This window comes from Phodopus roborovskii, unplaced genomic scaffold (genome assembly GCF_943737965.1).
Source record: "Phodopus roborovskii unplaced genomic scaffold, PHOROB, whole genome shotgun sequence".
Taxonomy (NCBI): domain Eukaryota; kingdom Metazoa; phylum Chordata; class Mammalia; order Rodentia; family Cricetidae; genus Phodopus; species Phodopus roborovskii.
The window spans coordinates 5,873,983-5,887,929 of record NW_026126567.1 but is presented as its reverse complement, the minus strand read 5'-3'; the positions used below and the strand labels follow the sequence as shown (position 1 = coordinate 5,887,929).

Sequence of the window (13,947 nt, the reverse complement as noted above, 5' to 3'; positions counted from 1 at the left end):
GTCAGAGCATAGAGAATCAACACAGCAACCATCTGGGGATGGCTATATGCATGCTGTGTAGAGAGGTGGGTATCATGTCCCTGAAGACAAGACGTAGGTAGGGTGGGGTCCATTGCCTGTAGTGGCACTTCCAGCTGGGTGACAAATGAGCAGAGTCTGACCAGAGTCCCTCCCTTAGCTTTCTCTCAGCAGAACAGGGGGAAAGTCCTGAGTGTGTTTTGTGTATTTACATTTCCCCCAAACCTGAGACATAGTTTCCCTATCTGTAAATTGGGAAATTATTCATAGAGATCCCGCAGAATATCCCCCAGAGGACTCAAACATACTCTACTGTCTAGAAAATAGTTGCACCTGAATAAATGATAAGTATTTTCATGCTCAATTCTTTAATAAAACAGTTAATGGCACCGGTCCCAGGAAGAAATACAAAGGACGTAACAGTCAGTGAACCATCTGACCTCAGGCGAGTGTTTCAAATCACAGCAGAGATACACGTACATGGTCCAACAAGCACACACGCTTTCTCCTCATAGCAGCCTACAGAAGTGCCAGCTGGAGCCCAGCCCACAAACACACAGTTCAGGGAGGGGTAGGTGCCTCCTAGCCCTCATTCCACCCTTAGGACTAGCCATCCCTTTAGGAGAGACTACCAAACACCCTCAGACCAAAGAGGGTGAGTGGGTAGTGCTTCATCAAATCCCAAAGACTATCACCCCTGCCACCCAGGGCACTGTGGTCTACCCAGGGAGTCCAGAAGACACCCAGAGACATACCTGCCGAGCATGGGGACTACATAGATCCCTGGGAAGGTGGAAAGCCTCCGTTTGCTCCAAATGATCTTATTTCCAAAGTCGGAGCGTTCTATTGAAATTCTTCATTGGTCTCTGAAATGGGGAATTATCCCCCCTTCCTCCTTCTCCTCCTGACTGCTGAAGTTGACAGTCTGTCTGCATTAACCAAGACTACATTTGCATTAGCAAAAGCAGACTTGTTCCAAGATGCATGGTTCTGCTTCCCCCTCCAAGCATCTCCAAGGAAGGCAAGAAAAATCCAAAGCTTGGTGTAGCCGGCGTGTCCTGGGCTTGGCTGGGAGTTGGCCTCATTCAGGAGCAGGTGCCGCAGGGGCCTGTGAAGGGGGGCTGTCTGAGAGTTGGAAAGCTGCACCTGGCAGCCAAGCCGCTGGCATGAGCCCCAGAGCAGCAGTATCAAATCCTTGGTGGCAGCTCGTAGTAATAGACGGATGTAGGAATCCTCCGTGTGTGTATGGGAGAGAGAGAGAGAGAGATTTCTTGGAAAGAGGTGCCACCACCCCAAATCCTCACGCTAGGTCTGGACCTAGGCAGACACGGGATGTGAATTAGGATAATGGGTCATGGTTCCTGGTTTTGACCACATGGTTTGAGTGAGTTGTTTAGCTAGTCAGAGCCGTGGATATTGTAGCTTCCCAGTAGCACGGTGAGTCTTGTCTGCCTTCTGCATATCTGAGAATGGAGACAGCTCTCACAAGATAGGGACTGTGTGGAGCTCCAGCTCCAGGATGCCGTACCCAACAATGTTCGTGCTTTGAATGACTAGGGCGATAGATGGGATGGGATTTAACGTCTCCCATCAGGCCACAGCTATGCACAAGACAGCTAAACCTGGCCAGATAAGACCAGAAAGAGGCAGGTGTATGGCCCAATATCAGGCAGCAGTCAGGACTAAGTGGGATTTGCTTCACATCCTTCTCCCCCTAACCCTAGGGGAAGGCACTCCTGTATTCAGATGGGCAAAGGAAGGCACAGAGGGGTAGAGCCACTTGTTCAAGGTCACACAGTAAAAAGCAGGTGGAGCTAGAACAGCTACACATGCTTAATGCTGTGTGTTGATTCTTCTCAGAGAGAAAATTCTAGAATAGTGTCTGAAGGACACAATGTGTGCCTTTGGTGATACGATTGGGAAATTGCATGTCTTTTTCTTTCCTTCTTCCCTCCCGCTTTTCAAAGCAATTTGAGGAGCGCCAAGGCCGAACCAACAGCAAGACCGCCTTTTACCAGGCACTGCAGAACTCACTAGGTGGTGAGGACTCAGATGCCCGTGTCCTCACGGCCGCTGTATGGTATTACTCCCTGGAGCACTCCACAGACGACTACGCCTCCTTCTCAAGGGCACTGGAGAATGCCACTCGGTAAGCCAGGCCCACCAAACAAGCCAGGGACACTCAGGATGCCAGTTCATGCAATTCCTTTGCCTACTGTGGATGAGGGTCTGGAGGCTTCTCAGATCTCGATGGAGGCGCTGAGGGCCTGGGACTCGGTGCTGAAAGGGTCCTCAGTACACAACTCTCAATGAACCATGAAGTAGCTACCCCCCCCATGGGCCCTCAGACCACGCGGGAGGGTGACAGGACAAGGCCCAGGTGTAGACATGTCCTTAACTCTGCAGTCAGCGCTACATGTGTCCAGAGTCCACTCCGCATGTGGGAATGGAGACCTACCAGGAAGTTTCTATCTCTCTTACCCCAGCAGAAGGAGCCCGGGCTTCTCAATGCACAAGTGACAGCTCATCCCTTTATTTCCTTCTGGATAACTCAGCTACCAACGCCCTCAGCCTTGTGTCTCTACTCTCCTGAAGTGTCCCTCCCTGGGGTGGCAGGCATGAGCCTTCATGAAGGTCCAGTCCCATCCTGTGCTGTTCACCAGAGAAACCCAGCTGTCCACACCTACCCTCAGGGACCCCCTTCCCTAGCCCCACCTTGGAGCCCCACCTGTTACATTTCAACTCTACCAAGCATTACCAATTCCGTGACCGGGAAAAGGGGGGCAGCCCACTGATTAGACAGGACTCAAGAGTGTCCTTGGCCTCCGGTATTGGAAAGTCTCTGCAAGACAGGGTCCCAGGCCAAACTTCTCAGCTGGAAGGCCAAAGAGGACCGAAAACTACTGGGTCTCACCTTACCAACACTGCAATAGGAATTCAAAGCCCCAGAGCCGAGGCCAACATGACCTATCTTATCCCTGGGTTTGACCAGTTCTTGAGGCACACGGCCCGCTCAGCCATACATGCGGAGCCCACAGCTACAAGCAGAGCGTCTTCAGTTGGTGCACATTCCCCCGGATGAGGAACCAACTCGAGTCTCCATTTTCTCAGCTGGTTTTACACTGCCTCCCTCCTACCATTTGTACCAAATGAGGCTTTGCTTGGAGCCTTTGTAAGCAGAAGCCTGGAGAAATTTTTCTAATCCCTGTTACAACAATCAAAACTCTCTCAAAGCTTTGCTGAAAGTTGCCTGGTGTTTGAGGTTTGGCAAATTCAGTCCCCAAAGTCCTAGAACCAAGTGTATCTTATTCATGCAGTATGTTTGAGCGCTCTGCCTTTCTGTCCAGAGGTCTGCTTATTTACGGTGTACTCCAGTGCATCTTCTAGGCTTCCTAGCATGCTTTACTGGCAAATCTTTACGTGATGTTAATGCACTGGAAGGAGGTTGTTCAGACCTACCAGGGGCCTCTTGCTTGATGTGGGACACGTTTCAGATTGCAGCCTGCCATAAACCAGAACTGCACATCTACCAGTGTGGGAACTGGAAAGCACCTCTGTAGGGCAGGGCAAGGGGATTTTGAGGGGATGGGTTTAGTAGGTAGGGCCTACCTGCAGGAAGCATTTCCCTGGCACAGCCCCCCCTCCCCAGCCATGTACCTGAACTTCCTCCTCTGTCGTCTTCCCAGGGACTACTTTATCATCTGTCCTATGGTCAACATGGCCAGCCTCTGGGCAAGGAGAACCCGTGGAAACGTCTTCATGTACCACGTGCCTGAAAGCTATGGCCATGGCAGGTAAGGTGATCATGTGGCTATAGCAAATACAGGCAGAGAATGCCTCCTGGCAAGGGTCCCTGTCACCACACAGAGGAGAAAGAAGGCAGGATGAGGCCTAAGCCATGTCTCTGTGACGCAAAATGGGGCTTGGCCATGTATGTCCTGGTTCCATCAGCTGCAGATGGGATAGTGGTAATGGGTACTTTATCCCATGGTGTTTCTGCCTGGGAGAATGAAGTACAAGCATATGCAGATCTGTCTGCCATGGGGAACTTGGAGCTCTGACTTCAGTTACTGTTTCCCAGGCATGGAGACAGCCTTTTCCCTTGCCAGTAACCAAGTACTTCAGAAACGACTTCCCATAGCAGCATTTCTTCCTTCCTTCCTTTCTTATTTATTTATTTGTTTTTCTGTTTATTTGGTTTCATATTCTCTTACTCTGTAGCCCAGGCTGGCCTAGAACTCACTTTACAGTCCAGGTTGGCCAGGGACTCTCATCAGTACCCCTGCGTCAGCCTTTTAAGCACTGGGATAGGAGGCATGAGCTGTCGAGACTGAAAGAACGGTTTCTGTGTACCTCAGTTTCTCTATCATCCCTACTTGCAGAAGAGGTCCAAGCACCTGGCAATAAAATCCCAGGGTGCAATAAAACAGGGGAGAGCCACAGAGGCGCAAATAGGGAGGACAGGGTTTGGAGGGATGGGCTGTGTGGCCCAGGTCCCGCTTCTGCCCTCCCTACGCGTGGGAAAGCCCATCCCAGCGGAAACGGGGATGCATACATTAAGTGGTATCTGAATGGCGACTTCACACAGCAGCCCTTGGGTATAAGACCTTGAATGGGGCAGCATCCTGGCTGCAGCCTTGGAGTCTTTGGAGGATGTGATCTGTAGGCGTGTCATCTTTCATTCGGTGAGACCCAAAGCTGTAGTGTCCAAGCGGGTGGCTCAGTTTTCATTGCACGCCATGGAAACACACGGCTTGCCTGTGAGGGTGGCAGATGTCCCTGCTTTAAAGGCAGAGGGCATCTCTATCCACTCAGGCTGCTCCAATAAAGCACCTTACACACTGTAAACCCAGGTTATCGCTTACAGTTGTGGAGGCTGAAGTCCAGGTTCAAGACCAGCATCTTGGGGTGTCTGTAGAGGGCAGGGCAAGCCCCGCCTCGCCAGGAGGCACCTTTGCAAAGGAATGTGAAAGCTTGCTGGGGCCTTGTTGGTGCTATTCATATCTACCTTGTCCCCCGAAGACTCTTAGGACCAACACACCGAGGATTAGTCTTAAATGTAAGACTATAGATTAAGACTATAGTCTTAAATGTAAGGATTATAGATGCTTACCCTGTACCAGGGAGTCTGAGGTTCAAGGGGTTCAACGTGTCCTCCCCTACTCCCAGGATGACCAGCTACATCAGTGCACAGTAATAGCTGTCGCTGCCCCTCCCAGCCTAGAGATCTGCCTTCACCAGACCACGTGGTCTGTCTGCTTAGAGCTATTTATTTTTCCACCACCCCCACCTCTAGAGCCAAGCAGTATCTTGGGGTTGAGGGTAGGAGGCTAGATAGCCCCTCGGTAGCTCTCATGAGAACACCTGGAAGGGGGAGGGGTGTTGCAGGCACTCAGGAGTGTGCGCACAGCACGTGGAGCCTGCAGCCCAGTGGTCTGTAGCCGCTATGGCCAGGAAACCTACCCCAGAACATGTTCGTAGAATCATCTTGGCCTTGCCTTGCAGTGCCAAGGCCTGGATTTTGCCACTCATGGCTCTCAGACCAGTATTTGCCTTCTTCTAGTGACGAGAAGAGGTTACAGGAAGGTGTGGACACACACGTACACGCACCCACCCACCCACCCACACACACACATACACACACACACACACACACACACACACACAGCAAGACTATCCTCAGGAGCCTTAGGAGCTAGTGTCTTTTGTGCAGGAGGGAGAGGGGGACATCCACACATAACACCAAAGGCAGAGGAAAGCAGCAGCATGCATGCTGTTCAGTTCTGGCAGTGTCAGGAGGGCGTGAACCCTGGGTTAGTTTCAGAGACTCCCCTGGGGAGGGGCCGCGGGCTTTGTGGTCTTGGAGCAGCAGAACTATATTGCCATGCATTTGGAAGGGCTGCGAAGTGCAGTGCGGATGCCAGCAGGGCTGCAATTCTCCACAGGTCCTGGAAGGGTGTGCCAGGGACCTCTGGCCTCTGGTCGCCTCAGGCACTGCATCCCAGCAGGAGTCAGTCTTCCCGTCCCCTATCCCCTTCCACCCGGGTCCTGAATCCACATCCCCTTCTTACCTCGTGCTGGGTCAGGGTTTACCCTAACAACCTCAGTTTAACTCGCTCTAAGGAAAGACTGTCCCCACGTGTGGTCCCATTCTAAGGCCCCGAGATGAGGACACGATGATCACAGTGTGAAGCCATCGATGTCGTAGACGCCACAGTTATGAGCAGATCAACAAAAGAACTTGAGATTTCGGGCGAATTCTTACTTGCTGCTCCAAAATTGCTGTCTTCTCTTTCCTTCCCTTATCTTTCTCTGCCCCAAAGCTGTCTCTTCTCTCATTTTATTTCTGGCTCTGATCTATACACTTTAAGTGTGCATGTATGCGTGAGTGTGTGTGTGTGTGTGTGTTGTGAGTGTGTGTGTGTTACATTCTCCACTGTCTGTCTCTGTCTCGTGCCTCTGACTGTTGGCACACAGGAGCTTTCCTGGCAAGTGCCAGCAAGCAGACGCCATGCCTTCCCTTCCTTATAGAGCACGCTCAGATGTCACAGAATGGCAGTGTGACACTCTCTGTGAAACAGCTATAAACCACTGAGAAGCTGTCCTTCCTGCCAAGGGCAGGAGCTCAGTGATGCTAGAGCGAGGGCAGAGAATCCGAGACCTGCAATGCCTCATACCTGGGATCTAAAGGTCAGGAGACATCGCCTCTCAGACCTTCCCTCAGAAACAAAAGCCCACCCACACCAGCAGCATTGTGTTCTCGCCTGTTCCCTGCCGTCTCCTCTGTTCTCTTCCAGTTGCACCCATTTCAGCCAAACCTAGATTGCTCAAGTCCATATTAAGCCAAGTTTACACTAGCTGTGCTACCCTGGGCAACTCACTTAGCCTCTCTGGTCCTCCCGGCAAATACCCGGGAGAAGAATGCCTGTCCCACAGAGCTGCTGAGAAGGGGGATGGTACAGGACCTGTGGCAAATTTATTCTGAGGTTGCATATTATGCTCTGGGGAGGGGCATGCCCATGTCCGTAATCTGGAAGACTTGGAACGCCAAGGCTGTAGATGTGAGGGAAAGTCACCGTGGCTTTCACTCTCTGCCCCCTTTATTGGCTGTTTCATCTAAGCGAGTGCCCTTGCCTCGATGTTCTTGACTGTGAAATGGGTGTTGTTTCTTCCACTTCATCTTTAGAGAATTAAGATAACACGTGTTCAATATCCAGCGCTCCGCAGACCTTCAATGCTTGTGATTAAAATCGAGTTATTTTAAGGAATTAATAAAACTCTGCCAAGAAAAAAAAAGTGAATAAAAATGACTATGAAGGCAGCCACTCCCCTCCACCCCCCCCCACTTTAAATGCTGCCCAGCTGTGGGAAACAGAACTGTAAATCTTCGCCTTAAGATGTTTTGAACACCACTTGTCTGCATTCTAGATACTTTTGTGCATTCCAGGGGCCCTGCCCATTCCAGATCCAAAATGCTGTCTCTTCAGCGTGTTATCTGGGTGACTTTGCAGAAATTGGCAAGCCAAAGAAAACAGCATAGGGCTGGATTCTTGAACTGGGTCCACGGGCCCAGCCACACCCTGCGTGATCCTTAAGTTAGCATCTCCCAGGGTGGATGAAATGCCGGTCACTCCTGACACTGACCACTACACCCTGCGAGGGTCTGGCCACTCTCCAATCCTCTTCCACACAGACATGACACATGCCTGTCTAATAGGGGACAAACAACGGAGAGCGTGCCAGTCACCCCGCACATGAATGAGTTCAGGTAACTCAGCAGTGCCAGGAGGGAGGCCCCCTAAGGTGCTGGGTCAGTGTAAAAACTGGACATCCAAGCCTCAGACCTGAATGTCAGGGACGGTGGTAGTGAGTTAGGTTCCCCCTCAAAGAATTAATGGTTGTCAGGTGCCAGGGCCCTAAGGTGGGAAAGGCCTACATGTCTACAGATTTAAAAAAAAAAAAAAAAAAAAAAAAAAAAAGGCTGGGGAATTTAAGTCTGCTGAAGGTAAGGAGACTGGCTGCAGGTGTGAGAAAAATGGACGGGTCTTATCATTTTCCTAGGCATTTACCCAAGTGTGAGAAGAGTATCGGTGAACTTGGTGATCTGATCTCTGTCATCTACAGCGCACAGTGATCCTTTCACTCACCCACACCCAAAAACGTGGCTCACAGAAACTCTGCAAAATGCCCGTGCTAGACCAGCCTGTGGGAAGGACCAGTTGTGGCCATACCGGCATCCGTTCCCTTCCTGTTCCGTTTCAAAGTTAGAGACCTAGGTGGGAAGATGCTGCTTTCAGATCCCCTTCTGAATTTCCTGCAAAACCATAAGCTTAATGTGTACTCCACAATTTGATTGCCTGGCCGGGCCTCTCGGAAGTGGAATCTCTGCATGAAAGACCGTGCATTTAATGACCCAGACAGAAGCTCTGGGCAGACACCTAGCCTGGGTACCGAGAGAGTGTGTGGCACTTTATGTAAACAGTCAGGTTTAGTCCAGTTTAGTCCAGCCAGTCAACTAGAAGCTGCGACTGTCCCACCCCACATTTCCCTACCGGCTCTGCTGGGCTCTGGGGAGGTGAGGAACGCTGCTGCAACCCTGGGTGATTTCTGAGATGGATGGGCACCACTTCCAAGGCACTATGTATGTAAGAACTCCCCCCTGGGGTGCAGGTGAGACTGGGGTACATGGGGAGCTCAGCTTTAAAAGGTTTCACAGGAACACACGCTGTCTGTGAGGCCCATGATGAGCTCCTGAACCGTTCAGGAGCAGGAGCTGAACCTTGTCAGATCAGAGTTACCCAAGGAGAGACACCAGCAGGGTGTCCTCAAGTCCTTGGTGTCACAAAAAGAAGCAAGAGGCCGTGGAAGCAGGACATCCCCTCCCCCCTCTCCCGGCCGTCCTTCAGAGGAAGGACTGTAGGGCTGGGGTGTGCTTTGTGGGTGCTAGGTCAACATCCTTCCTCTCACAGCAAGAACTTCAGGATCCCTGTGGTCACAGACTCGTCCCCAGACCTGTCACATGGTTAGGGTGCAGTGGGCCTTCTTTTTCCAGTTTTGCCTCTAACCCTGTCACCAGAAGGATGATGACTTCCAGCACACAAACTGTAACAAACTCATCACTGCCTCTACCCACCGCATTCCCTTCTTGGCTTGGGGAGACCCCAGCTAAGCCGCCTTCCCGTGGAGGCCATTATTCAGAGCTCTTTGGAGACAGTACCTGAATCTGCTTCCTGCCAAGCCCCATGCCTTGTGGCTCCTGGACATGGAAACCAGCCGTGGGCTGTACTTTCGCTATGACTATGCATTGGCTCCCTGGGAAGGATTTGAGCTGAGTGGGACCGAGGTAAAGTCATCGATCTCAAGTGAGTTCTGTCCTCGCTGGACAGCAGTGGTGGCCTTACCCCAATCCAGGGTTCTTTGCATGAGGACTCATGGCCATGGCCAAAGGCTCTCTGGCTTGGGAACTACCCAGATTCCTCACCTTTTCAGGTCTAGTCTGCAAATTCTTCTGGTCTCAGCTCTTTGCTGAGACCTCCCCTCAGCTGGAGCCCGATGAACCAGGATAAGTGTGCCATCTGCCAACCTGGATTTTTCTAGAATAGGAAGATGACCCCCCCCTTTGTTTCTCGGTGTGGAGCAATTGTCAGTAGGGGTGTGAGGCCTAGGGGCCTGTTGACTGCCAGAGGGTCACTTCAGTCACAGTATGTATTTATTGACCATCTACCAAGCGTCAGGTGCTAGGGTGGGCTGCATGGACAAAAGTCAGCCCTGAGGAGCTGGGATGGGCCAGTGCAGAAGAGAGACTCAAAGCCTGCCATGTTTTATGAGTTTGCTCATTGAGGAGACAGACAAACATCCAAAGACGCTGTGGGTAGCTGGAATCGCATCCAGGGGTCACCCTGGCACACTACCTGATCATCATCTCTCGGCGGCAGGTGAGCCGCAGCCACCACATGTGCCATGAGTCTACCCCAGACCGGATTAGCCCCTGGATACAGGCCAAGTGGGATGCGCACTAAACAGGGATCCTGCGCGTGGTAGGAAGTGTAAGGAGCCTTTGTTCCAGGTGGAGGACTGCTGGGCTTAGGCTCGCGTTGGTCGCCTCATAACCTCTTGCCTTCCTTTCCCTGTTCCCTCAGCCTGGAATTGCTGGCAGATGTGCAGTATGCTTTTGGGCTGCCCTTCTATTCTGCCTACCAGGGCCAGTTCTCAACGGAGGAGCAGAGGCTGTCCCTGAAGGTCATGCAGTACTTCTCCAACTTCGTCAGATCGGGGTATGTGTGTGGCCCACCGTTCTCTGAATCCTATCATGAGCCCTCTGCCTCCCCCCACAGCTGAATGCCAAGGCCACAGTTTTTATCAGTTGACTCACCCTGACCGCAAAAACTGCACTTCTCTGCGACCATACCCCTCTTGGCTTCCCTGTTTCTAATCGAGCAATCTTTGTATAGATAAGTCATGAAGAAACCTTCCATCTGACTCCTTCCTTGCTCGGACACACTGAAGCAAGAGGTTAGGGTTCCTTTAGCCTCTGTACCAGGGACACTTGGGACTGGCTAAGTTGTGTGCATCCCACAGGATAATTGACAGTGTCCCTGGCCTCCATGCACTAGACACCAGCAGTGTATGCTGTGCTGTTTACATAGCTGTGGCTCATGCAAAGAAGGGTTTGTTTGGGGTTCCAGTTCTGCAGGGTTTGTCCTTGGTTGCTTTCCCTACTGGACAGTACATCATAGCAGCAGAAGTGTGGGAAGAAAACCTCTTACCTCATGCCAGACAGGAAAGGGAGGAGGAGGTCAGGAGGAGCAAGGCCCATGATATTCCCCGAGTCCGTTCCCCACGGACCCATTTTTTTCAAGAGGGGCTTCACCTCCTAAAGATGCAAATGCCTCATGATAGCCGCAACAAGCCAAGAAGCAGGAGCTCAACTCGTGAACTTGTGGGTAACATTTTACCTTCAAAACTCAGCACTTGATCCTGTTCTGGTTATGAAAATCAAAAATGTCTCTGGCATCCAGGCCTGACAGTTACCACCTGTCATCTCAGCCCACAGGCTGAGGCAGGAGGATTGGGATTTGCAGACCAGCCTAATCTACATAGAAAGACCCTGTCTCAGAAAATAAATATTTAAAAAAAAACCCACAGGCATTTCCCAGGGTCCCCTGTGGGGCCGACCAATGGGAGGCGACCACGCAGTGCCCTACGGGTGCACCGCCACCGTAGGGCGTGTTATCTTGGCATTCAGCCCCCACCTCCTCCCCGGCAGTCTCTGCTCCAGTTTTGTGGTTCGACACTTCCCAGATGTGCTGTTCCTCCCCACTCCTGGTTATTTTTCTACTTCCTTTATCTCGGTGCATTTCCTAGAACCCTCATAGTTCCCCCAGGGCGGACAGAGACATCCAGGCCCAGCTACAAGCTACTGACACCCTCAAACAGTAAAGGCAGAGCAGATACACCTTTGCTGTAGAAGTTGAAGGGAAAGGGACATTTCTTCTTGTTAGCGTTTTAGAAACATGTTCTCCCGGGGAAGCGGCATCCGCACAGGACTTTCAAGCGGCGCTGGGAAGTGGGCGGTCTGAGCCAAGGCAGGGGCTGGGAAGCACTGTGGCTATGAAGATGGGCGTGGTGCGATGGAGGATCAGATTTAGTGAATAAAATGAATCATAACGACGGCGGTATGATACTTCCTTGGAAGGGCGAGCTAACAGCTGGCATAATGAGTGTCCATCTTTCTTGGGGTTGGGGCTTCTGCAGCCTGAAGGAGGGCACCCACTTTCCTCGGAGGACTTCCAGGGGAGGGGTGCTTTGATGGAAAAGTCCAGAATGAGAGTGTAGAGTGGATGATGAGAAACGAGATCCTAAGATGTTTTAGATTCTCAGCTCTACTCTGAGATTCTGAGGCCAAATGACTCTTTTGACAATAAATAAATAAATAGGAAGGAAGGAAGGAAGGAAGGAAGGAAGGAAGGAAGGAAGGAAGGAAGGAAGGAAGGAAGGAAGACCTGCCATGAAACACTATAGCCTGGAGATAAATCCGCGGTCCTGATATCTCTGGGAGGTGATATCTTCTTTGTGGGACCTTTCTTTATGGATTGCAAGGTGGTCTCTGACTGAACCTATTTATCCATGCTTGGATAAGCAAGGACCTTCAGAAAGTGGCGGTGGCATCCAGCTCAAAGGCCACCAAAGAGAATGGGTGCCCAAGTCTTCTGAGCATTCAGAAAGACAGGGCCACCCACTAGGTCCCAAGTGGTGGCACTGAGTTGTGAACTGCCACCTTAGGGTGTGTTAGTGGGGATTTGAGAGAGCTTTTGTTGGCTGGTGCTTTATAACACAGTTAGTATCCCAGCTGAGTCTCCCGTCTGGGACTCAAAGTTAAATGATTTGCCCCTGAAGACCAGAGCAAGTAGGATGAGATATCAAGTAGTAAAAACACACCTATTCATGTTGCTGTCCTCTCATTTCCCCAGAAATCCCAACTACCCACACGAGTTCTCAAGGAAGGCATCTGAGTTCGCAGTGCCCTGGCCTGACTTTGTCCCCGGAGCTGTAGGAGAGAGCTACAAGGAGCTCAGTGCCCAGCTTCCCAATCGCCACGGCCTGAAACGAGCTGACTGCTCCTTCTGGTCCAAGTACATCCAGGCTTTGAAGGATGCAGGTAGCAGTGTCCTGGGGGATGAGAATTTGGGAGTGGCATTAGATTTGGTACCTACTGATGAGCTGCGTGTTGCTTTCCACTGCGTGTGTAGAGGCCAGCAGGTCACGGGGTACTGGAGGCACAGCCCCTTTTACATGAGGTGCTCGCAATCCAAGACTCTTTTGCTTGCTGCCAAGAGCCTCCTGTTTTGATGGTGGAGGGGAGGGGAGGCAAGGGTGAGGCTCAAGGAGAGGAGAGTAGATGGAGGGAGGGAAGGGACATGTGCAGGTTGAGTGATGAGTGGCAGCCAGCTCCTAGCACTGGTGCAGGAAGAGGAGGAACTTTAGCCTCTTGCCGCCCTTTGTCCGGTTATGTAAAAAACCTCAGAGGGAGAGAATCGATGAGGTACAAATGGCTTTCTTAATTCCTGCAGCTGGGGCTTAAGGGGTAAAATGGAGCATGGTATGACATTAGGACTGTAGAAACAATGTGATAACCCTTAAGAAACTTCAAGGAGAGTAAGGAAACAAATGTCACAACCCAGTGAATGTCCTTCCTCTTCCCCTTCACTGGAAGCACCTGTACCCAAGGGCCTGAAGGGGTCCCAGAGGAGGGATGATTGGGGGGTCAGAATGACAGAGACCAGAAGTGGGACATCAGAGAAGCCACCTTTGTCTAAAGTGCTTTTGGCTTCAAGACCAAATGAGTTCCTTGACATCCCTAAGGACCATTGTGCCCTTAGCTTGTCCCTGCATCCCGGAAATGAATGTGGTATCTGTGGGGATTGATAGGAAAGGAATCTGGTTCTGGGTCTCTTAAAAAAGAATAGATTCTGATCCAGCCTGCCTTCCCTTTCTGTTTCAGATGGAGCCAAGGATGCACAATCAGCCAACAGTGAAGAGGAAGGCTTGGCAGTAGACACTGGGCTGGAAGAAGACGTCTCAGGTTCCCTGGAGCCTGGCCCTAAGAGCTACAGCAAATGACCAGCCCTGAGACCTCCCATCTCAAACTGCCCAACATGGTGACTTTGCTATATACAGCCATTTACTATCAATAAAATATCTGCATACAGAAAAGCATTGGTGATTCTGAAGTATGACTGCAAAGCAGCTCTTGATGATGCTACAACAGTTGTCAGTGTAAATCTTCCTGAGGTTTGGCCCCCAGGTTACTGGGTTGTCAACAATATATAGAGAGCATCCACCCTGCCTCCTTAGAAAAACAAGGTCCCTGCCTTCCTAGAAAAGCAAGGTCCCTGTCCCTCTGAGAGAGGAAGTCGGGCAAACAGAAGA

General features: G+C 51.2%; 1 protein-coding gene across 1 annotated transcript in view; it reads left to right on the top strand.

The window, feature by feature from the left end:
• The window catches only part of Tg (thyroglobulin), a 164,496-nt gene extending 150,765 nt beyond the window's left edge, over positions 1-13,731 (top strand). The window contains exons 44-48 of the mRNA XM_051202542.1: positions 1,986-2,167; positions 3,705-3,812; positions 10,158-10,292; positions 12,489-12,676; positions 13,520-13,731. Of these exons, the coding sequence (XP_051058499.1) occupies positions 1,986-2,167; positions 3,705-3,812; positions 10,158-10,292; positions 12,489-12,676; positions 13,520-13,638 (732 nt within the window). The 3' untranslated portion in view covers positions 13,639-13,731. The remainder of the gene's footprint in view (positions 1-1,985; positions 2,168-3,704; positions 3,813-10,157; positions 10,293-12,488; positions 12,677-13,519) is intronic.
• Positions 13,732-13,947: the final 216 nt, after the last annotated feature.